General features: G+C 43.3%; 1 protein-coding gene across 10 annotated transcripts in view; it reads right to left on the bottom strand.

The window, feature by feature from the left end:
- DGKG (diacylglycerol kinase gamma) overlaps positions 1-25,142 on the bottom strand; it is a 215,063-nt gene that overhangs the window by 147,315 nt on the left and 42,606 nt on the right. For all 10 annotated transcript variants that reach the window (XR_002725462.1, XM_023187581.1, XM_023187584.1 and 7 more), the window contains 3 exons: positions 14,071-14,147; positions 5,399-5,564; positions 4,759-4,821 (listed from right to left, as the gene is read on the bottom strand). Coding sequence is in view for 9 of the 10 variants with exons in the window: in XM_023187581.1 (XP_023043349.1) it covers positions 4,759-4,821; positions 5,399-5,564; positions 14,071-14,147 (306 nt within the window). In the remaining variant the exon portion in view is untranslated. The remainder of the gene's footprint in view (positions 1-4,758; positions 4,822-5,398; positions 5,565-14,070; positions 14,148-25,142) is intronic.

The raw sequence follows: 25,142 nt of genomic DNA, 5'->3' as shown, positions 1-25,142 counted from the left end.
ACACACACACACACACATGTAATTGCATTGGTGAAATTATGGGTGATTTTATTGTGCTTTTTAAAAAACACACTTTTTAGAGCACTGTAAAATTCAGAGTAAAACTAGAAGAGGGTCCAGAGATTTTTCACACACCCCGCTTCCCTACACATGCATAACCTACCATGCCTCACTCCCCGACCAGAGTGGTACATTTGTTACAGCTGATGAATAAATCAACACATCATTATCACCTGAAGTCTATAGTTTGCATTAGGGTTCACTCTTGGTGTTCTACATTCTGTGGGTTTGGGCAAATGTACAATGACATGCATTCACCATTATAGTATACAGAGTAGTTTCACTGCCCTGAAAGTCCTCAGTGCTTTGCCTATTCATCCTTCCCTTCCCCTGACCCTTGACACCACTGATCTTTGTTGTGTCTTTATTTTTTTGTGTCCTTCAAATTTCTTACAATGTGAGTATATTACTTCTATAATTTGGAAAAACTAACACAAAATATTAGGAGACTTTCCTTGAGATTTCAATATTCCAAGTTGCTGAAACATCTCAACAGCCCGAGAAACTAACGAAACACCAGGACACTGAAGTTCTCCTTGTTCATCTCAGTCCTGGGCCTTCATGAAGGGAAGGGTGGGCTCAGCCTTTCCTGAGCTGACATTCTGACAGTGATAGATTGCTCAGGCCTCTGAGCCAAAGTCTGGACCCTGAAAGCCCAGCTCTGTTGTCTTTTTGTTTTTTTTTTTTTGAGACGGAGTCTCGCTCTGTCGCCCAGGCTGGAGTGCAGTGGCCGGATCTCAGCTCACTGCAAGCTCCGCCTCCCGGGTTTACGCCATTGTCCTGCCTCAGCCTCCCGAGTAGCTGGGACTACAGGCGCCCACGACCTCGCCCGGCTAGTTTTTTGTATTTTTTTTAGTAGAGACGGGGTTTCACCGTGTTAGCTAGGATGGTCTCGATCTCCTGACCTGGTGATCCGCCCGTCTCGGCCTCCCAAAGTGCTGGGATTACAGGCTTGAGCCACCGCGCCTGGCCGCTCTGTTGTCTTTATGGGCAAAACACATGCCTGCCCGGCTCTGGTAATGAAGTGGGCTTTGCTAGATCTGAGCTTGGAGACTGATCTGATAGGCCTAGACAGGCCACATGAAATAAGAATCTAAGCTCTTTCCCTGGCTTCCACCAGGACAACAGGAAAAGGTTGGTCTTTTCAGCAGATGGCCTGATTGAAGGTGAGTCCAGGACTTGGCTCTTCCTTGCTGGCAGAGGCCCCTTTCTGTGGTGACCGCCTGGCCCTATAATTCTTGTTCCTGGTGAACAGGGACATCTAATTAAGACATCTGTGGAAGAGGGCCTAGCAGGAAAAGATTTTTTCCCCTTAAATCTCAAGTGTCAAAAGAAGATGAAAAAAATGCTATATAACTCCTTGGGCTAAGAGTCAGATAATTGCCCTTTCATGATTTTACTATAGGGGGCTGATTTTTCCCATACACAAGGAAAATGGTACATCACAAAATCACTTCTCCAGGAGGAAATCTCTGGAAGGTTCTCTTTTAGACCCAGAATGATACAATTATTGCAAATACACATGGAGGTCAAATAAGTCAGTTAATTTCCATTATCATCATTGATCATCTTTTCTCAAATATCACATAATGACATATCCCCAATAAATTCTTCCTTGGTAGCTCAGAAACATTAGCCACTAAAATACAACCTGCCCAGACAATTTGGAACATCAATGAATGAATTGTATCTTCTTCCAGGTTCCTCTTGAAATTCCAGATAAAATAAACCCCATCTCTACTAAAAATAGAAAAATTAGCCTGGCGTGGTGGCATGCACCTGTAATCCCAGCTACTTGGGAGGCTGAGACAGGAGAATCGCTTGAACTTGGAAGGCAGAAGTTGTGGTGAGCTGAGATCACACCATTGCATTCCAGCCTGGGCCACAAGAGCGAAACTCCGTCTCAAAGGAAAAAAAAGAAAAGTCTCTAGGTAAAGAATTTGGGGCAGGATGCTTTTCACCACTGAGTTTCTTGCTGGGAGTTTAAAATCTCATAGCTACTAGTTTCACCCTTTCCTCCCTAGTATGAGAATGATTTATGCCAGAATATGCCTCCTCTAGTCCTTAGAAGATGTAAGAGTTATCTGTGCCTTACATCCATTTCACCAAGTGGCTCTGGACTAGCATGGCTGAGAGGCGTGCTGGGCAGGGCGTGGATGAGCCAGCACTTTTGTGGAGTCCTGCCCTGCTGCTGCTGTCCCTGAAACCATGGGGAAGGCACAGCTGCTCCTAGTCCTTACTTTCTGGTGCTCTGTGCGCAGCCTGGAGTTTGCTGAGCTTATGATCCAGCAGTAACTGTTTTTCCCCAACCATGCTCTGCTTTCCATCTATCATGAACTGTTTATCCCACCAGGCCTTTAGTTAAACACTGAAAACTCGATAATCCTTCCAGTTTCTCTTTTTGCTGTGACAGGAAAAAAGATTAGAACTACATTGAAGAAACTCTCTCATTCCAGGTCCCTGTTGCAATTAGTTCCCCTTCTCTTAGCTGTAGTATCTCTAGTCTATCTTGTTTTATATATATTTAAAATACAGGCCAGGCGGGGTGGCTTATGCCTGTAATCCCAGCACTTTGGGAGGCTGAGGCGGGCAGATCACGAGACTGAGACCAGTCAGGAGATTGAGACCATCCTGGCCAACATGGTGAAACCCTGTTTCTACTAAAAATACCCAAAATTAGCCAGGTGTGGTGGCACGGGCCTGTAGTCCCAGCTACTTGAGAGGCTGAGGCTGGAGAATCACTTAAACCTGGGAGGCGGAGGTTGCAGTGAGCCAAGATCGCACCACTGCACTCCATCCTGGTGACAGAGCGAGACTCCATCTCAAAATAATAATAATAATAAAACTGCATTCTTTTTCCCCTGGGCACATCCCAAGAGGTGGAATTCACCTTTGGATATCTATAAAGCTTTTCAATAAAACGATAATGCACAGTAGAAAAAAAAAAAAAGGTCTGACTCTCTGGGTCTTTGTATTGAAAGCTTCAGGAGCAACCTGGGAGAAAGAGAGCCCATGAGAGACCTTTCATGAGAAGAGGATGCCCAGTTGACACACTTGGAGACTGAGGGTGCAGGTTGAAGGAGATAATGGCAGACCATACTGAGTTAAGAATAGAATATACTTCTGTGCTGGGTGTGGTGGCTCATGCCTGTAATCCCAGCACTTTGGGAGGCCGAGGTGGGTGGATCACTTGAGGTCAGGAGTTGGAGGCCAGCCTGGCCAAGATGGCGAAACCCTGTCTCTACTAAAAAAGTACAAAAATTAGCCAGGCGTGGTGGCGCACTCTTGTAATCCCAGCTACTCAGGAGGCTGATGCACGAGAATAGCTTTAACCTGGGAGGTCGAGGCTGCAGTAAGCTGAGACTGTAGCACTGCACTCCAGCCTAAGGGACAGAGCAAGACCTTATCTAAAAAAAAAAAAAACAAAAAAAAAAAGGAATAAAGAATACTTCTGGAAGGTGGCCTGAATAATAAATGCTAATATTTATCAAACATTTACTGTATGCCAGGCACTATTCTAAGCATTAACATATCTAACTCACTTAACCTTCATAACAACATTTGTTATCTCACTTGGGGACACTGAGGCACAGAGACATTGTTCAAACATGCCCACGGTTACAGAACTAAGTAGTGTTGGCTCTGAGAATCAAACCCAGGCAGCCTGGCTCCTTAAGCAACATGCTCTGTTGCCTGATCCAACTTGAGTTGATAGTACTCAGGGCATTTATATTGAATATGAGAACAGAAATTAAGTATGGTAACCTTTACTTCTCATTTTCACAGGAGCTTCTGGCCTTGGGCCTGGCCTACCAACAGCAGAGAGGAATGGCTTCCCATTGATAAATGTGTCAGGGAAGATTCCACATCTCTGACAGCCCAACAGTGGGCCTATGGGCGGCAGGCACCACTACAGCAGCCCCGCTGAGAGTGCAGCCTTGCTCATTCCACAGGAACCAACCACACCACCAGGACCATTGTGTCCTCTCTTGGTGTAGGAAAGACTGCAGGAGTTTTGAGGTTGGATGATTCTGGATTGAATCCCTGGCTCCACAGGTCACACCAGTGGTATATAATTTCTTAAGGCCTCAGTTCCTCATGTGTAAAGTGGTGTGATTGTGAAGCTTAAATGAAATGTGTAATGAGCAGATGCCTGGCAAATACATCTTCAAGACCATTTGAGCTGGCTTCCCTTGCTAACTTATTAGCAACTCTTCAACTTACTCAAAATAGTGTATATATGTTGTTGGAAGTCAACCAGGGCACATTTTTACCCTCTTGCTCTGTTCCTCTCCAGCTACCCACTGGTAATCTGCACCTCAGCCTTAGAGCCACAGCCACTTCTCTCTCTCTCTCTCTCACACACACACACACACACACACACTTTCTCCTGAGAAGGCTCTCCACTTTCTGGGCAGGCAGACATATCAGAGATAAACGTCTAGCAAGCTGTTCCAAGTTCCGACTTGCTCTGTTCTAGGGCAAGTAAAGCAAAAACCTTTACCCAGCCTCAGAATCCCAGAACATTCAAATGACAGGAGCCCCAGAGATGGAGGTTCTGAAGGCCACAGGAGGACCAGATCTGCATAAGATTGCACAATTATATAAGGACAGCACTATTGGTTAGGTTTCCCCACTTCTCCCCAAGGATGAGATATTCCACACTTTTCCCACAAATTTTATATTCCAAAGACTTACCAGTATCAGGGGCACAGGCCTCGTCTGCTTTGGTGGCATTATCTGCATTCTGTATATTAGTATCTGAGGAACAAAAAGAAGATTTAAAGACCAGACCAGGCCTTCCAGCTTCTTGGAAGGGCAGGTACGAGACCTCCCCATGGAACCTGGTTCACCTGGGTTGTGTCTGTCTCTGGGTTGCTGTCAGCTGGGTTCACACTCACTTACTGGGATTGACTGTGTCTCCCCCATTATAGCCCAAGCTCCAGGAAGACAGGGATCATGGCTTCCCTCTCCTCTAACACTTCCAGGCTAGTCCCAGCCTGGACACAGAAGCTGAATGTGCTCCATCCGTGGACTGTCAGCCTTTGCTGAAGGCTCTCTTCCCCCGCCATACATTATTTTGTGTCTCCTCTTTCCCCACCCTGCTCTTTGATCTGCAGTGGCAGGAATTATGCCTCCTTTTTATTCCTCTTGCTGAGAGGTTCATCAGGGCTTCCTGTAAAGTGCTCTGAGGAAGGGCGTCCCTGTCTCTTGGTTCATATTCGCACCCACGGGGTAGTTACCATGTTCAGGGGACCCTCTAGGAATGCAGTCTGTGGCTGTGGCAGGGGGTGAGAGCTGCACAAGTTCTGCCCATCTTGGGGAAAACTCTGTGTACCTGGGCTATCGGCCTCGCTGTTGCTGGCCTCCTCGGTCGGGTGGTCAGAGGTCTCCTGTCTGGGCTTCTGGCTGAAGGCCAGGAAGAGGTGAGTGCTCAGTGGCTGGGGAAGGTCCACCTCCAGGTATGCCCTCATGAACAGCTTGAAGACATCATAGCTAATTGGCTGAGAAGGAGCAAAAGGGCAAAATCAGTGGAGAGAAGCAAAGGGACAGAGAGGAAGAGAGAAGGAAAAGGAATAGAAAAGCTGGCAGGTGAGAGAAATGGAAAGGGAGGCAGCAGGACATGGAGGAGCTGATGGGGACAGGAATGAAAAGTCCAGGGAAGTGATAGAGAATGAGAGGCACAGGGTGTGGGGGATGGATGTAAGAAAGAGAAAATGCTGCTGTTGCATATTGGGGGTTGGTGGGGCACAGAACCAGGGCAGGCTCCTGTAATAAGAAATGATATTACGTGAATTTAGATAAAAAGGGACATGTTGGAGAGTGAGCCTTGGGAGTGGAGGCCAAAGTGCAGGGCTCTGCCTTAGTCCAGGCACGTGTGAGGGATGTGGCTCCAATGAGCGGGGACAAGGCCTGTGCTCTGGAATCCTAGTTAAGATGAAGAAGGATGTAGTTGAAAATATGATGGAAAGAAATGGTTCTTCTGTGGTATCTTGGTTTCCCTCTTGTGCCACGACGGATGTGATGCCTGAGTATTCAGGTCTCAGAAAGTAGGAAAGACCTGGAAGAGAAAAGAACAGGCTCCATCCTTCATTACTTTCATAGTCCTGATCTTCCCTGGAAAAACCCTCAAATAACAAGGGGTTGTGTGTTTCTGGCTCAGCTGCTTCTCAAAACATGTCCTTGTGAAGGTTTTAGGCACCAGGAGAAGAGCAGGAAGCCAAGGACAGAAGGTAGAACCAAGAGAGATGCCAAAAACTAGACCCTCTTCCTGCTGTGTCTCTCCCGGTACCGCCTGGCTTCTGGTCCCAGGCTGGGAGCAGCTTTGCCAGAAAGGGCTGCTACACTCAGCAAACACTCAACAACAACAACAGTTTGCAGTGAGTCATCACTGGCTTGTGCTTTGATGGCATCAGACTCTTCATCAAATCGGCAGATGCTCCTGGAAATCATTTGAGGAAGCACTACTCCGAGATCTGCTGTGCAAGCTTTTGTGAATAATAGCAGCCATGAGAATAAAATCCCTTTGCAGGAGTCTACTTGGTGTGCCCATCAAAATGTTGGTAGCATTTAACCCCTTGTCTGTTCTGGGAGATCTCGGGGACTTCCCAGAACCAGAGACTGGCTTACATGTGTATAAACAAGTTTGGGTTCAAAATCTTGACCTTAAAAGCAAGTAATGGCCTCCCCAACCCACTGAGGGGCTGACAAATAAATTTCTGTTTAGCACCAGGCTTGACTGTTCTATCCGTCTCCTTTGCAGAGTAAAGGAAGTCTGAATCTGGTAAGAGGCTCTTACCAGATCAGGGGAACTCGAAGCAAATGGTAGACTCACATTTCTTGTGACAGCTATCCATCTCTCTGTTCCTTTTCTGTCCCCAAGTCTCTGTGTCTCTTTATTTCACACTCTTTCTGTCCCTCGCTGTCTCTGTAGCTTCATCGCCTCAGAATGTCCCTTCCTCCCACATCCTTCTCCTTTCTTCTAATACACAATAACAAAATATTTTCTTCCTCCTCTCTTTTCTTTGTTTCTTTTTTTTTTTTTTTTTTTTTTCTGAGACAGTCTCGCTCTGTCACCCAGGCTAGAGTGTAGTGGCGTCACCTCAGTTCACTGCAACCTCTACCTCCTCAAGCAATTCTCATGCCTCAGCCTCCCAAGTAGCTGGGATTACAGGCATGTGCCACCATGCCCAGCTATTTTTGTGTTTTTAGTAGAGATGAGGTTTCACTGTGTTGGCCAGGCTGGTCTTCAACTACTGACCTCAAGTGATCTGCCTGCCTTGGCTTCCCGAAGTGCTGGGATTACTGGCATGAGCCACCATGCCCAGCCCCTCCTCTCCAACTGTAACCCACCCACTATGATCCTTGATTCCATCCTCGCTGGCTCTGATTGCACCTCCAGGATTTTCTTTTCATCTACCTGCAAGTATGTTAAATGTCCCCTATTCCAAAGAAAGTGCTGTCTACCAGAGCTACTGGCCCATCCTTCTCCCCTTTCCTTTCAAATTTCTCCAAACAGACCAGATTAGCCTCCTCACCTCCCTAATCCCATTCGGATTGGATCCTAGCCCATTACCTCTGAAACTGCTTTGTTGAAGGTCACAGATATAATCATCTCTTTTTAGACTGTCTCATCTTTGGCCTCTCTGCAGCATTTCACCCTGTCTTCTTTTTGAAGCTCTCTATTTTCTATGCAGTTGTTCTGTTTTGGTTCTCTTCATTCTTTACTTTGATTGACTGAATAATATGGCACTGTTCTTCATTAATTTGTTTCTAAAGCTCTTTTTGCTTTGTCTTTTTGTATCACTTTAATTGACAAGTACTATTTTAAAAGGTAGTTTTCAGTTCCATAGTGAACTATTAATCTCTTTCAGCTAACATCAAATGAAAACTATCAGAATAACATATTTCTGGAAAGCAGACTGTACTAAATGATCTAATAAAAAGAAAGTTTAAACAGTCTAACATAATGCTGTAAAGAACCAAAGCCAAAAGATCATGAAACAAGATCAGCATGAGATTCAGCAAACCTCATGAGTGGTCTCAGACCAAGCGCATTTCCCCTCCTTTTCCAATCTGTTTCTTCTTCAGCAAATTGTGAGTGCTGAACTAGAAGATTTCAAGTTCTAAACTTCAATTAGCTTGCTCCCTGAAAACCAGCTGATCTTTCTGACTCCACAATTTCTGTTAATGCCAATAACACTATTATGCTCCCAACATTACAAGCTGATCTTTGAACTGTCAGTTGTCTGAGACTAGTTCTTGTCTCTTCCTTCTGTCCACTGTTCTTCTGCAATGTCTGTCACATCCAGACCTTTTCTATGTCCATTGTCCCTGCTGCCATCACCAAAATTCCTGGATTCTGACTTTTGTTCCATATAATTCACCTGGACCATTGCAATACCTCTCCAAAGCTTCCTTATCCCCATGTCCATCTGTTGGTCCTCCCACCTATCTTACCTATCCTTGCCCTGTTGATCTTCCTAAAGCACAACTCTGATAAGATTGCTTCTCTACTCAAAAACTTTCCATGGGGAGGGCGCAGTGGCTCATGCCTGTAATTCCAGCCCTTTGGGAGGCTGAGGCAGGTGGATCACGAGGTCAGGAGATCGAGACCATCCTGGCTAACATGGTGAAACCCTGTCTCTACTAAAATTACAAAAAAATTAGCTGGGCATGGTGGCAGGTGCCTGTAGTCCCAGCTACCCGGGAAGCTGAGGCAGGAGAATGGCGTGAATCTGGGAGGCAGAGCTTGCAGTGAGCTGAGATGGCACCACTGCACTCCAGCCTGGGTGACAGATAGAGACTCTGTCTCAAAAACAAAACAAAACAAAACAAAACAAAACAAAACAAAACAAAACAAAAACCACCACCACTACCACCAAAAAACAAACTTTCCATGGTTTCTAATTGCCCATGGAACTAAATTGAGATCAGCTGATGTACTTCTGTGTTCTTGCACTATACATTATAAAATATTTGCAAAACTAAATTGGCAAGCGGAAATTAGATGAATGTAAATAGAAAGTCTAATATGCAGTGTTCTACAGTCCAGTGGGTCATCCTGTGTACTCTCCTAGACCTTCAGAATTCATAGCCTCCGATAATCCTCTCCAACCTAGATTTGTAGTTACTTCAAGCTCTGAGAAGACGATTCTGGCATTTTCTGCTATTATTCCCCTTGTGCATGTATGCACTCTGTCCATGCTGACCTCTGTGTTCTTTCCCGACCAACCCTCCATGCACTCTGCCCTGCATGAACTGCTTCCATCTCTACATGTTAAAGTTCCAGTCATGCTTTAAGGCCCAACCCAGATTCCACCTTTTCCAGAAAGCCTTGTGATCTTTTGTCCCTGAATTTCCATACTTGGCACCTTGGTTCCTGTCTTGTGACACTCATATCTGCTGTTGTGCGTTGATATATAGTGGTTTGTGACACACCTTGGTTCTCTACTTGATCCAGAGCTCCTGGAAGGTAGTGAGAATGTCGTCTTTCATGTTTGAATTCCCCACACCACCTACCACAGGGTTCTTCTTAGGTATTTGAATGGATGATGAACCCTAATCAGTGCACCTCAGGAATAGCCTAGTGCCTGGCCCCTGGATGTCATCAACTATTATGTCATCAACTATGTATAGATTGAATGGATATATATATATATACCTCCACTCACAATTTGCTGAAGAAGAAACAGATTGGAAAAAGGGGGGAAATAAACCAGATATATCTATATCTATATCTATATCTATAGGTATAGATATATAGATATATCCTGAGCCTCTTAAGTACAAGAAACAGTGCTGGGCACCAATGAATTAGGTATTGGTCCATATCTTCAAAGAGTCAGTGTTATATAAGAGGTAATTGCAACGAAATAATTGCAATGCATGGTCATCAGTGGCAAGTGCCATAGGAAAAGAACTGACAAACTGTTATGAGAACTTAGAAAATAATACTGATGGAACTTATCCAGCCATGCATGTCCCCATCCTAGAGAACAGGACGCACAGAATAAACCTGGAAGCACAGAACTTGCAAACCAGAAGAGTCTCAGAGAGGACTTGGTCTTCTGATGCCCCCGAGCCTCAGGAAATTGAGTGATAAGCCCCAGCAAGTTAGCAGCAGAGTGAAACCAGAGGCCAGACTTCCTGACTCCTATTCCAGTGCTCCTGCTTCTATATCTGTCACAGGGTACAGAACTGGCATAGTGCTCCCTGACACTCCCTTCCAGTATTCCATGTTCAGCAGGCAAAGACATGCAAAAATGTGCCACACTCTCAAGGTGATATCTGGGTTATACAAAAGTTCTTTAAAAGCACAGCCCAGGAACAGAGTAGTTGCTTAGTAAATGCATCATGGGAGACTAACTAGGGAGTGGCTAGGGGTCATGCCCAAACCAGATGACCAACCACTATGAGGCTTGCTGGCAATTCTCTGAGACCTGGAATAACATCACAGGCACACTCATGGTTCAGGCCAAGGGAACTCTGTTTTCCCCCAGCAGTTTTTATGCAGGAATTAGCTGGGCAATTTGCTCCTGCTGCAACATGCTTAAAGAGAGTGTGTTAATCCTTACACAGACCAAGAAGAGAGGAGAACTAGATGGAGAGCTTAGCAGGCATCAGGCACTTTCATTCTCAGGACAGCAGTGTGGGGAAGAACTGTTACTGTCATTTTGGGTATTTTGACAACATAAATAACTTGCTGAAGATCATAAAGCACGTGGCAGAGCTGGGCTTTGTGCTCAGGTGTCTGGGTCCAGGCTCACAGTGCCACCAAGCCACCTGCCTCTTTTGCTCTTTTGGGTTTTGTCCACTCTCTAGCTGTCTGCCACCACTCTGTTGTCCAGAGAATCACTTGGTGCTGATGGGCAAGCGCATGTTCATCACGGCCAGATGCAGGTCTGCCACTCTGCAAAGTTTTATTCCCATCCTACCTTTGCTAGCAATCTGCCCCTTCCCACAGCTAACTCGTTTCTCATGGAGACATTTTAGCAGCAGTAAGCCATCAAACTCTAGAGAAATTAAACCCTTCTTGTTTCCCTAACCCCCGTGCCATGACATTACACCTACTAGAAGTCAGCTGTACTGTGTGAGAGAACAAAATCAGAGTGGCAGAGCTCCCTTGGGACCCAGCAGTGCCTGGCGTACAAAAAGTGGGGGCCAGCTCCGACAGAGGCGAGGGCGGCTGCATGCTCATAGCAGCCAAGCGACTCCCTGCTTCTGAAAACTCCTGTGGCCTCCACACCGGCAGTGGCCCTGACCAAACTGTTCCTCTCCCACTCATCAGCCCCAGGGCGGACAAGCTGATTAGCAGCCCCCGCCAGGCTTTGTTCCTGTGTTATGAGCTGGGGGTGGGGGATGTGGGGCAGTGAGTTCTTTGCTGGTTCTGCTATCTTTTCTGCGTGGTTTCTCCTCAGGAATGTTCTTTGAAATGGTGCATTCTCAATCTCGCCCCTGTTTTGGCTACCTTCCTCCTGCTTCATTCTCTCTGCAACTGGTACATTTTATCCAAAGCCCCTCTTAGGTGTACCTTGAGGGCACAGGCTCTGTTGATTCATTTCCAGTGTCCAGCAGAGAAGGTGTTGATCAGTTTTGTTCAATGGATGACAATGTGAATAAGAAAGTGGCCAGTCTCTCTCTGAGTTAATCCTGCAGATCAGTCACTTTTCTGTGGTTAGTCTTTATAAAAGGACTCAGGAGCAGGGAAAATGGAATTGAGTTAAAAACATTCTGGGGAAAGGGGATGGAAGAGGGATAATGACAGGTACAAATTTTTAAGCGCTTGTAGAGTGTTAGCCACTTTGCAAAGATCCTCTCATTTAATTCACTCATCCACAAACTTTGAGGCTTTTTTTGTTATGTACAGTTTATAGATGAGGAGAGTGAGGCTCAAAGATATGAAATATTATCGAAGACCACTTGTTGATGGCAGAGGTAGAAGTCTAACCTAAGACCATATAATTCCAAGGTCATGGCTGTCAAACGTGACCCGGCCAGTAGGAAATAAGTCCCGGAGGGCAGGAACTGTGCTTCTATATTTTTATGCCTTATACAGTGCCCAGTACAGCGCATAGAAGCCCAAGAAATGTTAGATTCACTGAATTTGAAAGTAGGGGGAGGTCTTGTATTCATTTATTCAGTCCACAAATATTTATTGAATGTCTGCTATGAACCAGATACTTTTTCAGGCACCGAAGACACAGCAGTGAATAAAAACATGCTAGTGGGACAGACAGACAATTAATTAAGTAAATTATATAGTGTGACAGGTGGTGAGAAGTACTTAGGAGGAAAATAATGCAGAGCAGGGGGATAGGAAGTGTCGGGAAAGAGGGCTTCAAGTATTAGATGAAGAAGGTGATGATCACTGAGAAGGTGACTTGAGCATAGACTGGAAGGTGGTAAGGTAATGGATAATGTGATGTGCTGAGGAGGAACATTCTAAGAAACAGTAACAGCAAGAGCAATGGTGCTGAGGTTATGGTGACACCGGCTTGTTTGATAGCATAAAGAAGGCTAATATGCTGAAGATGGGGAGAGTAGCAAGAGATGAGGTCAGAGAGCTGGGGGAGGTGCAGATTGTAATGATCTTCATGTTTACTCTGAGTAGGGATGGGGGGAACCATGGGAGATTGTGGAACAGAGCAGCGACAAGCTCTGACATAAATTTTGACAGATTACTCAGGATGTGTGTGAAGAATAGACTGAAGCAGCAAGGGCAGACGCAGGGAGACCAGTTAGGAGACTCTTGCAATAATCTGGGCAAAGTATGGTGATGACTCAGGTCAGGATGCTAGCAGTGCAAGTGGTGAGATGTGTCTGTATTTTGGATATATTTTGAAGGTAGATCTAACAGAATTTGCCAATGAGTTGGATGTGGGATGTGAGAGAAGGACAAAAGTTGATGATGACTGCATAGTTTCAGGTTGAATAACTTGAAGGGTAGAGTTGTCATTTACTGAAATGGGGAAGACTGCTGAATAAACAGGTTTTATAGGGGAAGATTAAGGACACATCATTTTAGTTCATGTTCAGTTTGAGAAGCCTATTTGATTTGTAAGTGTAAATGTCAAGTAGAGGGGTAAGAGGAAATCAGGAGAATGTAGGGTCTTAAAACCAAGTGAAGAAAATGGAGGATGACTTGACCGACCATGTCCAGTGATGTTGAGCAAAACTGCTATTGGATTTAGCTGTAGGGAGGCCCTTGGCTATCTTGACTAGTGGTTTGAGTGGAGGAGTGAAGGCTACAGACTGATGCAAGGCATTTCGAGAAAGTAGGAAGAACAGAATTTGGAGGCAATGAGTATAGACAAGTATTTTGTACAGTTTTGCTATATAACACAGGAGGGAAATGAGGTGGTACCTAGAGGAGGAAGTGGAGTCAGGAAAATGTTTTTCAATATAAAAGAAGTAACAGAATGTTTACATGGTGATGGGAGAAATAAAATATACAGAAGAAAGTTGATATGAAGGAGACGGAGGTAGAGATACAGAAAGAAAAGGAGGGAGGTGGAGGGAGGGAAAGGAAGTCTGGGGAAGACGTGTTGCTGAAGTAATGCCTGTCAGTAGGCCAAAAGAGGATGGGGTTGTGTGCATATGTTGGGGAGGTGGACTTAGACAGGAGCATGGAGAGTTCATCTCCGGTTACAGAAGAAAAGGTACACATAGGTGGGCATACGGGGAGAGGGAGCTTGTGAAAGATCTGTTCTGTTTGTTTCTCTTTTCTCAGTGAAGTAGAAAACTCAGTTGTTAACTGAGGATGAGGAGAGGAGGGGTGAGAGATCTGAGCAGAGGAGAAGTAGTGGTAGTCTTCCAGGACAGTGGGACGAGTGTATGGGCTTGGGAAACATAGGATGCCAGGTAGCACAAATGGTTCACTTGAAACTTAGGAGGAAACATGCTGAAGAGCAAGTTCTTCAAGGCAAGTGGAGTCTCCAAGAGGGAAACAAATTATGGAAAGGCTAAAACACAGGGGTTTTTAAAGGCTTAAAATGAAACTGTTCTTACCTCATGTGGGTCATATTGTTTGAGGCTCCCACCCTCATTAAATTCAGTCAAGACATCTTTTATCTTCTTGGAGGAATCTGAAGAGACACAATTCACGTGTGAAACACTGGTAAACAGCTAATGGAAGCTGGGCCAAATAAATTCTCCCTGTGTAACCATGTTTATGTTGGAGCTGCCCCTCAGCCCCAGAAAATCTGGAGAAATATCACCCTCTTCTACCCTTTGACCTCTCACTTCTTCTTTTCCGTCTGATTCCCCCCTTGCATCTAAATTATCTTTCTGAAACACAAATCTGATCAGATCATATCCCTACTCAAAACCATTCAAGGGCTTTCTGTTTCCCCAGGATAAAGCTTACCATTCATAGCTTGGAAGATAAGCCCTTAACTTGGAATACAAGCCTTTGGTGATTTTATCTACCTATTCTTCATTTCCCTATTTACTCTATGTTTCAGACACATCAAGTTACATTTCCAGACATCCCTGACCATATTGTGCACTCTTTCATGGTGTTTCTTCTTTGTCTTGCAAATTTCACCCATTCTTCAATATCCAGCTCAAATGTCAACACCTTTGTAAAGTCTTCCTTTACACCAGTCAGAGTTAAGCATTCCCTTCATTGGTTCCCACATGACTTGTACGCAACTATGTAATAGTGCTTGTCATATAGTGTTATAATTTTTATTAACTTGCCTATCTTACTCATCTCCTGCTTCAGCTTTACCTTGAGAGCTGTTAAGTGGCTGGTGACTCTTTGTCTATCATACTGTCTGACGTGTAACTAGGGCTCAGAAAAACAATGTGTAGATGAGTATATAAACATCTGAGTGAAAATTTCGAAACACTAAAAATTCATTAAGTATGTAGGATGGGTGGGCATTAAACCCCACGAGGCTCTGTCCTTGGTGCTGAAAAACTGCTGTACACTGCAGCAAGATAGTTTCTTCTACTTCTGGAATCTTGACAACTCTGTCCCTTTTTTTTTTTTTCACCTGATTTTTATTTTTTATCTTGATGGATAAAACTGAGCTACTCATTCTGACACATAAAACATAACCTCAATTATGTCTCATAATTAGCATGGTTGGTTTTATGTTCCCATGGTATTTCTCACATATTCCTGACAGCCAGAAGATCTTCCTCCGAAAGTTGAGGCCTCCACCCCGCGCCATGATTTCCCCTTAATGTTCCCTCTATGTTGCGTTTACATTGAAAGGGGATAAAGAAAGACTCAGAGAATCCATGAAGCATGGTGGTTTGGAAAATGCTGCTTTCCATAGGAAATCATTCAGAAGCAACTGGAGACAAGACTGGCTGCTTCTTTTTGGAATTTTATAAAGGAATTGGGAACCCAGAAAAGAGACTCAATAATTGTTATTAAAAACATATTATGAATTCATCTTGTGCAGCTATCAGCACTCTAGACATCAAAGCAAACCAGGGTTTCTATGACCTGGGCTCTCCCTCTCTCCCAATATTGTGGGTAATTAAGAGCTTTCCAAGCTCCGTTATTGTTGCTATTTAAACATCTGAGCCAAAGGATGATGTTATTAAAAGCTCACACAGTGTTTTTTGTTGCCCGGGCTCTGTGTACAGAGGGTTAAGGTCTCTTAAGCCTAGGTAAAGTAGACATATTCATAGGCTGGGCTGTTCTCCATGGCTTTGCTGACTTGGATTCAATCAAGCAGAAGTTCTAATCATTTCAGGATTGAGACATATTGAAATACAACAGGAAAATGCTTCTGTTGCCTAAAAATGGAAATTTCTTTCTGAAATTCAAAACAGATGTTGAAAATCTAATAGCTCAGTAAGAGCCAGGCAGCAGATGCTGTCAATTTGGGCTGCTTCCATTCAATTCAGAAAACACTATGGAGGGTAAGATGCGGCAAGATACTGTTAATGGACTAGTGGGAAAGATGATCTAAATAACTGTGGTACTAATAGCTGTCCCTCACTGGAGACCTTCACCTGCATAGTCTCATAAACTCTCCTCTACTAATCCATGCAAGTATTTTCTTCAGTTTACAGACGAAGAAGTTGAAATTCAGAAAAATTAATTCAACTTGCTCAAGAGCCAGAGTTGTAACTCAGGTCTAGTCTGGCTCAAAGTATATGTCTTTTCCCTTGAGCATTATTCACTATAGCTTCCTAAACATTTGCTAACATAAGGAAAGGTGTAATTAAGGGTGACACAATGATATGAAGTTCTATGAAACACCAAGTGGGGAAGAAGGAAAATTAAGATGAAAGTGGGATGGGGTGGGAACTGAGGCTGCCCTATAAAGGCTTTATCACTTGAGCTGAGGAGTAAGAATTGGATAAGGTTTATAAAGGCAGATATGAAGTGGAAAGGGTATTCTCGGAAGAGCCCAAGGGAGCAATAGTACAGAGATGGGCACCACAGAACGTTTAGGACAAGTTAGAACCAGAGAGTCGTTTGTGGCTGGATTTGTGGGGCGTCTTGAATGTAGAGTTAAGAACATTGATTTGAAATGGTTAAAGATTTTTTTTGAGTGGTGAAATCATATAACCAGCTCTCTGTTTTCTAAAGACCACTCTGGAAACAGGATAAAAGAGAAGTTAGAATGAGACGAGAGCTCAGTTAACATTACACGTATATTCAAGTTATTCCACAAGCAGCTTAATTATTTAGGAAAACAAATCCTACATATTAGAATTTATTTTAATGGGAGGTTTTTAACCCAGCTAAAATGTCTAAATTTAAAAAAATAAAAAATTGAGAACATGGGTACCCCTGTTGTGACTTCTGGAAGAAGAGTGTAGAGTTAGCATTTTGATTGAGAACCAATGGAGTAATTTCAATTGAATGTATGATATTTTGATGTTCTCATCTCATTTTGGATATTACACCATTCATTGTAGCAGAATTCCTTTGACTCTAAAGTGCTGCTGCTCTATTTTCAAAATCCTGCTTTATATTTAAATATGTGATATATATACACACACATAAATTCATCATATGTTCACATAAAATAAACAGAGGTTTTAAAAAGAAAAAATAGAAAAGACATTTATTTTAAGATATCTGATTAATAGCTTGAAATTAAATAAATAAAAAAAAGCACAACAACAAGCCAAGAGATTTCTAAGTAGCTTTCCATGAGGTGGATTACTCGTCACACATTTACTTCAATTTGCTTTGTGGGCTTTCGTAGGCTTATAGCATCAATACTCTTTAAAAAAGGGAATCAACCTAATTCTCAAATTTGGGACACATTACTTTCTCCTTGGATGTCCTCATACACTTTATAACAGTTTTCTTCTTAATAGATTTCTATGTTGGGTTTCCTTTTTCCATGAGGAGTAAGTAGGTATTATGCATGACTAATCTACTTTAGTGACAGCTGCTTTATTCTGTTTCATCTTAAGACAGAAAAGAACAATGAGGAAATAGCATTCCTTGGTCTTATTTTAGGTGTCATCTGTGGGTTCAATAGCATAACTTCGCAGAAGATTCCTTTGTCAAAGCCTTTACCATAATACCAGCACTAGATTCAGAGGACACCATGTTCCATTTCTGACTGTACAAAATAGGGCCATTTCTACAGCTCTTTGTAACAATTACCATTTTGTGGAGTGCTTGTGACATGCTAGATGCTGTCCTAGTCACCTTACATATTTTATTTAAATCCCCACAACTACCCTCTAATGTAATAATTACCCTTATTGTAGAGAAGAAATTGAGGCTTATGGAATTTAAGTGATTCTTTCAAGGAGACTCAGCTCGTAAGTCACACTTTTTAAATATTTCTAAATAATGGGCCATGGTTATGAGATTCACTGGATACTTGAACACTGGCAAGTTAGAAGCCAGGACTCTTCCTCTATGAAAGTGGTTCTCAAGGCTGCCTGCATGTTGAAATCACCTGGAGAGCTCTATACACACTGTAACCCAAGTCTTACCCCAGGTGAATTAAGTCAGCATCTCTTGAGGAACCCAGGACACAGTAAAATTTATAAAGCTTCCTGGAATTCAGATGTACAGTCAAGGTTGAGGACTGCCATTCTAGGACACGATTTTATTGTTGTAAATGAGGACTGTCTTAAAAAGCCCCTGAACTTGAACACTTATTGCTAAGGGAATAAAAAGCTTATAACTGCTAAATTTAATATTGCTGTGCTTGGCAGACATTATCTATTGTTTAAGTGGACAACACCAAAGAACTCTACCCAACAGGTCAACTTGTTCAGCTGCTTGGCAAGGTAGAAGTATGTTTTGCATTAACCCAGACTGTCAGGACTATCCAAATGCAGTTCTATACTAAATTGGGTGTTCAGAAAGTTTTTCTCTTTGATCAAGGTTACCAGTGCCCTAAGAAGTTTTCAGTCCAGAATTGTCTTGTATACTTTATGTGCCAAGAACTCTGGGACCTAAACCAAGCACTGTTCCTAGTGTTTGAGCAAATTCAAAGCCTTTTAAAGGGAAAAATTTGGCCCCACACACAGACACTTTTGTTGCCTTGTTGGTGTGGGGAAGGGATGCGTTCCATCTCAACAAGCAGACAAATCAGAGACTTCAGTGTTTACAGCAGAATATTAGTTGTGCTGCCAGGACTAGACCCCAAAGTTTATAGTCTGTTGTCTAGTTAAGAACACAGAGTATTTGAACATTAGATCATTAAACTGTTAAACTTTGAAAAAACTATAAATCAACATTTTCAAAAGTGAATCTGAAAATCCATATATGAGAGTGGAATTCTAAGGTACATGATAACTCTCCATTCCTCAAAGTTCCCCATGAGCTTCTCAAACTGTAATGTGCGTATGAGTCACATTGGGATCTGGTGAAAATGCAGATTCTGTAGGACTGGACCAGAGCCTGAGATTCTACATTCTGAATAAGATCCTAAGTGACACCCATTTTGCAGGTTCATGGACCTCACTTGATATGCTCTAAGCAACGTGCCTGTGGATCTGGAGCTGACTGCTGAGGCTTGCCCGTTGCAACCCAGAAAAGACCACGATGCCGAGGACAAAGGAACATATTCCATGGAGTAGAAAGACCATAAGTGGTGGGCAGGGGGAGTCACTGAGACGAGTGGAAGGGAAAGTTGGCACATGAGCAAAAAAATAAAATCTAGATTTTCCTTCTTCCAGTGAAGGCTGGGATGTATGAATACATTTTCTAATTACTCTAGGAAGTTATACAGTGAGATGCACAACAACAAGAGCAGAGTTTTGTAAGGGTCCTGAAAAATGTCAAAACAGAAGGGCCAGGGCCAGGAGCACTGGATCAAAAGGCCCACCTCTTCAGCCAGCTGGAGGCAGGCCTCAGAGCAGCACATGGGAAGCACAGGGGAGAAGCCCAGCTTCATAAACACGGATATACTTGCTACACACATGTTCTCCCACCTAAACTTTGTTTCTTGTTCACTGTTCATCCCCAACATGCAACCCATTGCCTGGCAAAAAAAATAGATATTCAGGAAAGATCTATTGAATAAATGAAGGCTAGCAAAGGGATTGAGCTGGTCATACTTGTCCCACGTGTCTTATATTCCCAGGGGCATAGAAAGAAGAGGTAGACTAGTGGTTCTCAACCTTGGTTGCTTATTGAAATTACCTGGGGGGCTTTAAAAAATACTGATGCCCAGGCCCCATGTCTACAAACTGTGATTAAATGATCTGGAAGGTGTGGACAGAACACTGGAAGTATTCAAAGCCTTCCATGTGATTTGAACGTGAGCCAAGGCTGAGGACCACTGACCTGTGGAAGTGATGGCTCTGCCACAGATGTTACATATGACATAATAAGAAAAGACTTTATGTGGAGGCAGACAGAATTGGGGTCAATAACAAGAAAATGCTTTTTAAGACAACTTTTTTGTCATCATAAATGATCTGAATGACTGGTATGGCTTATTTGTGTAAGTAAAATTTGTATTGCTAGAACATTTTATCATCTTTTCTCCAAATAATTTGGCCTCATCGGTCATATTTCAAGTGAAGGTGGAGGAGTGGATCAGACAACTTGGGCCATCTTGCAACTGAAAGTGGGGTCCCACGACCAGCAGCATCAGCATCGCCTGGAAGCTTGCTAGAAAAGCAGAATCTCAGCAGTACCCCAGACCTACTGATTCACAATCTGCATTTCAACAGCTCTCCAGGAGATTCATGTGTACATTAAGCGTTGAGAGCTATTGTTCCATAGAAATTCCTCCCTGTCCATTGATTCTGTGACTCCCGGTGGGCAGAGTCCTCCTCATCGTTAAAGGAAAAAAAGGTCTGTCATGTGGAAACACATGTTGGTGAGAAATAGTTATGGCTATATCCTTCCAAGATAGAAGCAATGAGATATGACTTTTCATGGGCCCAGGACTTCATGAGCATCTGATCAAGCCTCACTCTACTGGCCAGCATAAATAGCAAGGTTTTAGTGACGTTTACTTAGAGCCTTCTATTGTTCTACAAATCAGCCCTAAATATGTTCTCTGACTCTAACAGTTTTGTATTTTGAACTGTACCTACATCTTAAAGTCAGAAACTTTGCCATAATCTGATTCGAATGAAATATATTTCCTAATAGCATAATTTATGGATTGATTCTCTTTAATTACATCTTAACATTTTGCTTTAATGTAATTTAATTGACACATACATATCTGCATGCACACACACATGCACACATACACATACACATACACACACTAACGTATGTTTGAAGATTGAGCTCCAGTGGGTACTTTTCGTTTAATTTGTTGTTGCTGAATTGAAGCAAACGAATTCGTACTAGAATTGAGAGATTTTTGGTTCTAATTTTTATTTTACCATCGATCTTCTGTATGACCTTGGGCAAGTCACTGAGCTCTTCTGGACTTAGTAGTCTCATTTTTAAAATGTGCAATGCTTGACATTAATGATGGTTAAGATTTTTCCCAACTTTAAAAATTCTGGCCGAGTGCGGTGGCTCACGCCTGAAGTCCCAGCACTTTGGGAAGTCGAGGCGGGTGGATCACCTGAGGTCAGGAGTTCGAGACCAGCCTGGCCAACATGGTGAAACCTCGTCTCTACTAAAAATACAAAAATTAGCTTGGCGTGGTGTTGGATCCCTATAATCCCAGCTACCTGGGAGTCTGGGGCAGGAGAAACGCTTGAACCTGGGAGGCAGAGGTTGCGGTGAGCCGAGATCACGCGACTGCACTCTAGGCTTGGTGACAGAGTGAGACTCTGTCTCAAAAAAAAAAAAAAAAAAAAAAGTTCTACACAGTCCAAGTAACTGCTGGCTGATGTAGGAAATGTTTGATTTAATTTCTTAGAGAATTAAAAATTTAATGGATGCTTCATCAGTTGTTTTTCCTTTTTTCTCTTTCTGAATAAATGAGTAGTTTCTGTCCTTGATGCATCATGGAACTTTTAAGTAATTAACAAAAAATTGAAAAAAAAAAAATGCCCACCCCCTACTGGCCACCAGCAATTCTTGTTAGCAAGAGGGTCAGTAGGGGGTATCCCCACATGCACACATCCTCTGTGGTGGAAATCTATTTAAATATAAAAACCAAGTATTGGAAGAGCTAATGAGGTCGTTTAATCAACCAGATGACTAAAGCTCTTATTTCCCCTATAGTGTCTCAACTAACTCTGTGTCCAGACAGTTCCAGGGAAAGGAAACCCAATCACTTTTAACTCAATTTGATTCCAGTTTGGGCAGGTTTGACCACTAGGAATTAATGTATTCCACACTTTGAAGACTTCCTATAACTTCCTCCCATTAGTCCTAGGGCTACCTCTTGAAGTCATTCAAAATTAACTTCACACCTCTTCCCACAACAGAACTGAGCTATTTTGATACAATGAGCTCTTCTTCACCTTTCCCTTCCCTTCTCCAACAAATATGCACAGTACCTTCATTTCTCCATAATGTGGCTGTGAGGCCTCTCACCAACTCTCAAACAAGTTCCAGGTTGTCCATGTCCGTTGTAAACCGTAGCGACCATAAATAAATTCAGTCCTCTAGGGAGGTCTGATGGTCTATCAGGGTAGGCTAGAATGTGGATATCAGTTTGCCTTACTAGGCACTATGAGTCTATGAATACAGCCTAAGATTACAATGACTGGTTTGGTTAGATGAAATAGTACAAATATAGTAAAAAAAAAAAAAAAAATCTCTGCAACCGCTAAAAGCTATGCTTCTGAAGAGTACAGAATGATATGGGAATGACTCATGATTGATCTTGTGTGCTAGCCAGTTTCCAAAGATGGCTACCATGAATTCTTTCCATCCCTATGTGAGTCCCTCCTCCCTGAGATGTGGAGTCTATTCCTCTACTTCACCGAATGTGAGCCAGGCCTGTGACTGCACTGACCAATGGAATGTGGAGGGAATTCCGTTCTAGGATCTCTGATCCCAGGTGCTAAAAAGATCCAACAGCAGCTTCTTTTGTGCTGTTTGGAGCCCTGAGTTGCCATGTTAGATTTCCAGGTTGCCCTGCTGAAAAGAAAGGCCATATGGAGAGGCCCTGGAAGACAAGAAAGTGCTGGAGAAAGAGGTTCCATGAAGGAACACTGAGGTCCCACCATGTGAGTGAACGAGCCATACCGGATGGTCTAAGTCCTCACTTGTTTGAGATCTCCCACCTGAAGGTCCAAACACAGTGGAGCAGAGATGAGTCATGCCCACCATGTCTGCCCAGGTTCCTGACCCACAGAATCATGGGAAACCAAAATGGTGATTGTTTCAGCACACAAGTTTTAAAGTTGTTTTGATGCTGCAATAGGTAACTGAAACATGTTGTTAAGGGGAAGAAAACAGCATACAAAATAGTACAGCATGCATATTCTCAAGTTTGTTTTACATATGTATATTGTATATGTGTATGTATGTATATGTGCATGTATATTTTAATATCTATGTTTATACTTACATTTATACATAAACATGCTAGTGCTGGTTATCACTGGAAAATAGAATCATGGGTGGCTTTAAATTTCATTGTTTTATAATATAAATTTCTTAATATCACATTAGCTCTTTTGGTAAGTACTTTACATCATAGACTGACAACAAACTTACAGTCAGCTATAAGTGTGTGTGTCTATGTGTCTGTTTGTATATGTATGTATGTATACATACAAAGTAAATATACATGCTTCCAAGAGCAGTTTTAAGATGCCCCACCCCCACCCTACAGAAGGTCACCAGAGAAGGTGCCAACCTTACACTATATAAATGGAAAATACCAAGAGCCTCTCCTACCTGGTAACCCCACTGGAGAAAGTTCTCAATTCTCAGGCTGTACGCTTCATTATTTTGTTATTGTAAAGCTCCTGTTTATGTGGTTATGGAAGAGTGGTTGCTATGGCAATGCAATCCGACTGAATACCAGAATGTGTCTAAAATTGGTGGGAATGACTTTTTCAGGGTTTTCTCTGAGGATTAATCATTTTGTAAGAATTGTATCTTTTATTCCTCTCCTGTTTGAACAACAGTAGCAGAGTGCCTCATCCAGTCCCCCGACATGGACAACACGAGCAAGTGTCAGAGAAGGACAAAGGTAAATGTTTAAAGAAGAGGCCCAACCCCAAAAGAACCCTCTCCTACTGAATACTCCGGTTCCTTTTCATCCCTCTGCCTGCTTAGCGGCTTTGCTGCATCTGGAGCCCCTTCTCATCTTCGCGCCCTCCATGCTGCACTCTTTTCCACCTACTTGCCTTTCTGGTTCTTCTCTCTGTGTCTTCTGCTGACCTCTGAGAGAGACATACTGTAAGCCTCGTTCTCTAGCCTCTTCTTTTCTTTCCTGATGTTCCTGCTGTATGAGCGCCTTCATTCATTTTCTTTCTCTCCTTGCCATCTCCACATGTAATTCCCAAGTCACAACTATGGACTGACCCCTCATTTCCACCAAATCCCATCACATACCCTCCTGGGGCCTGCAGGACATATTGCTTAGAAAGCAGGATTCCCCAGGATGGGGTCCTACTTTCCTTTCTAGTTCTTCCCCCAACACTACTGATACCACCACCAACACATGCTCTGGGATCCCAGCCTGGGAGCAGCTTGCAGTTCTTGGAAGCTCCTATGATGTCCTCCTCCCTGCCCTGCCCTGCACAAGCCACGTCCTCTGCCCAGAACGCCCTTCTCCCTCCCTCCCCCACAGTTCCTGGAGTCTGGAAACAATGCGTGCATCAGGAAGCCTCCCACTAGGCTGAGCTGGGCCTTCTCCTTCCATGCTGCCCACTTCTGGGCCTTCTCCTCCCATGCTGCCCACTTCTGAGCACCGGCTATACTGCAACACCCTTGCCTGAGTCCTGTTTGTCTTCCTCTGTGAGGCAGTGATCTCTTTGAGGGCAGGAACTGTGTCTCATTTATTGCTGGATCCCTGGAGCCTGGCACATAGGAAGGCATAGTGGATGTGTTATCACCATCTCAAAATCAACGTTCCCAAACATTCCCCATCAGCCCTGTATCCTGATGTCATTTTCTACAGATTTAGTCTGCCAGGTATGTTTGATGACTTTCTTTTGTTCTATATGTGTTGATGGTATTTCCACCACAGTTTCCCACGAATTAGCGTTTGTTCATGGCCACTCTCACCATCTTAGCCTAGCTCTTTGGTTCAGACTAGGTTTCCTCCAAAGGATCCTGCCCAATTCCCTGGCCTGGAAACTGCCTGATCCAAGCCACCCTGCATACAGTCTCCAGATTCCTGGCTCTAAATTTTGTCCACACTTTGACATGCAAAGCCCAAGGCCTCCTGCTATTCCCATGCCTCCTTATGTCCTCCTCATTCTCTACGCCTTCTCACCATCCAGCCCAGAAGCTCTCCTTAACCATCCCTGCACACCCCAGGAATGCATAGTGGGTGTGTTATTTCCATCTCAAAATCAACATTCCTAAACATTCCTTTTGCTTCCATCGTTCCCCTTCCATCTACTGCTCACATTTTAAACCTCTTTCCTCCATGGAGTTTATCCAGCTAAATCCTCTATTATCGGTTCAACTGTGCCCCAAACCTCATATTTATGTGTTAAAGTTCTATCCCTCAATAACTCAGGATGTAACCTTATTTGGGTGGTTGCAGATGTAATTAGTTAAGATAAAGTCATGACTGAAT

This window comes from Piliocolobus tephrosceles, chromosome 2, assembly GCF_002776525.5.
Source record: "Piliocolobus tephrosceles isolate RC106 chromosome 2, ASM277652v3, whole genome shotgun sequence".
Taxonomy (NCBI): domain Eukaryota; kingdom Metazoa; phylum Chordata; class Mammalia; order Primates; family Cercopithecidae; genus Piliocolobus; species Piliocolobus tephrosceles.
The sequence above is the reverse complement of the archived record's forward strand: the minus strand, read 5'-3'. Positions and strand labels throughout refer to the sequence as shown.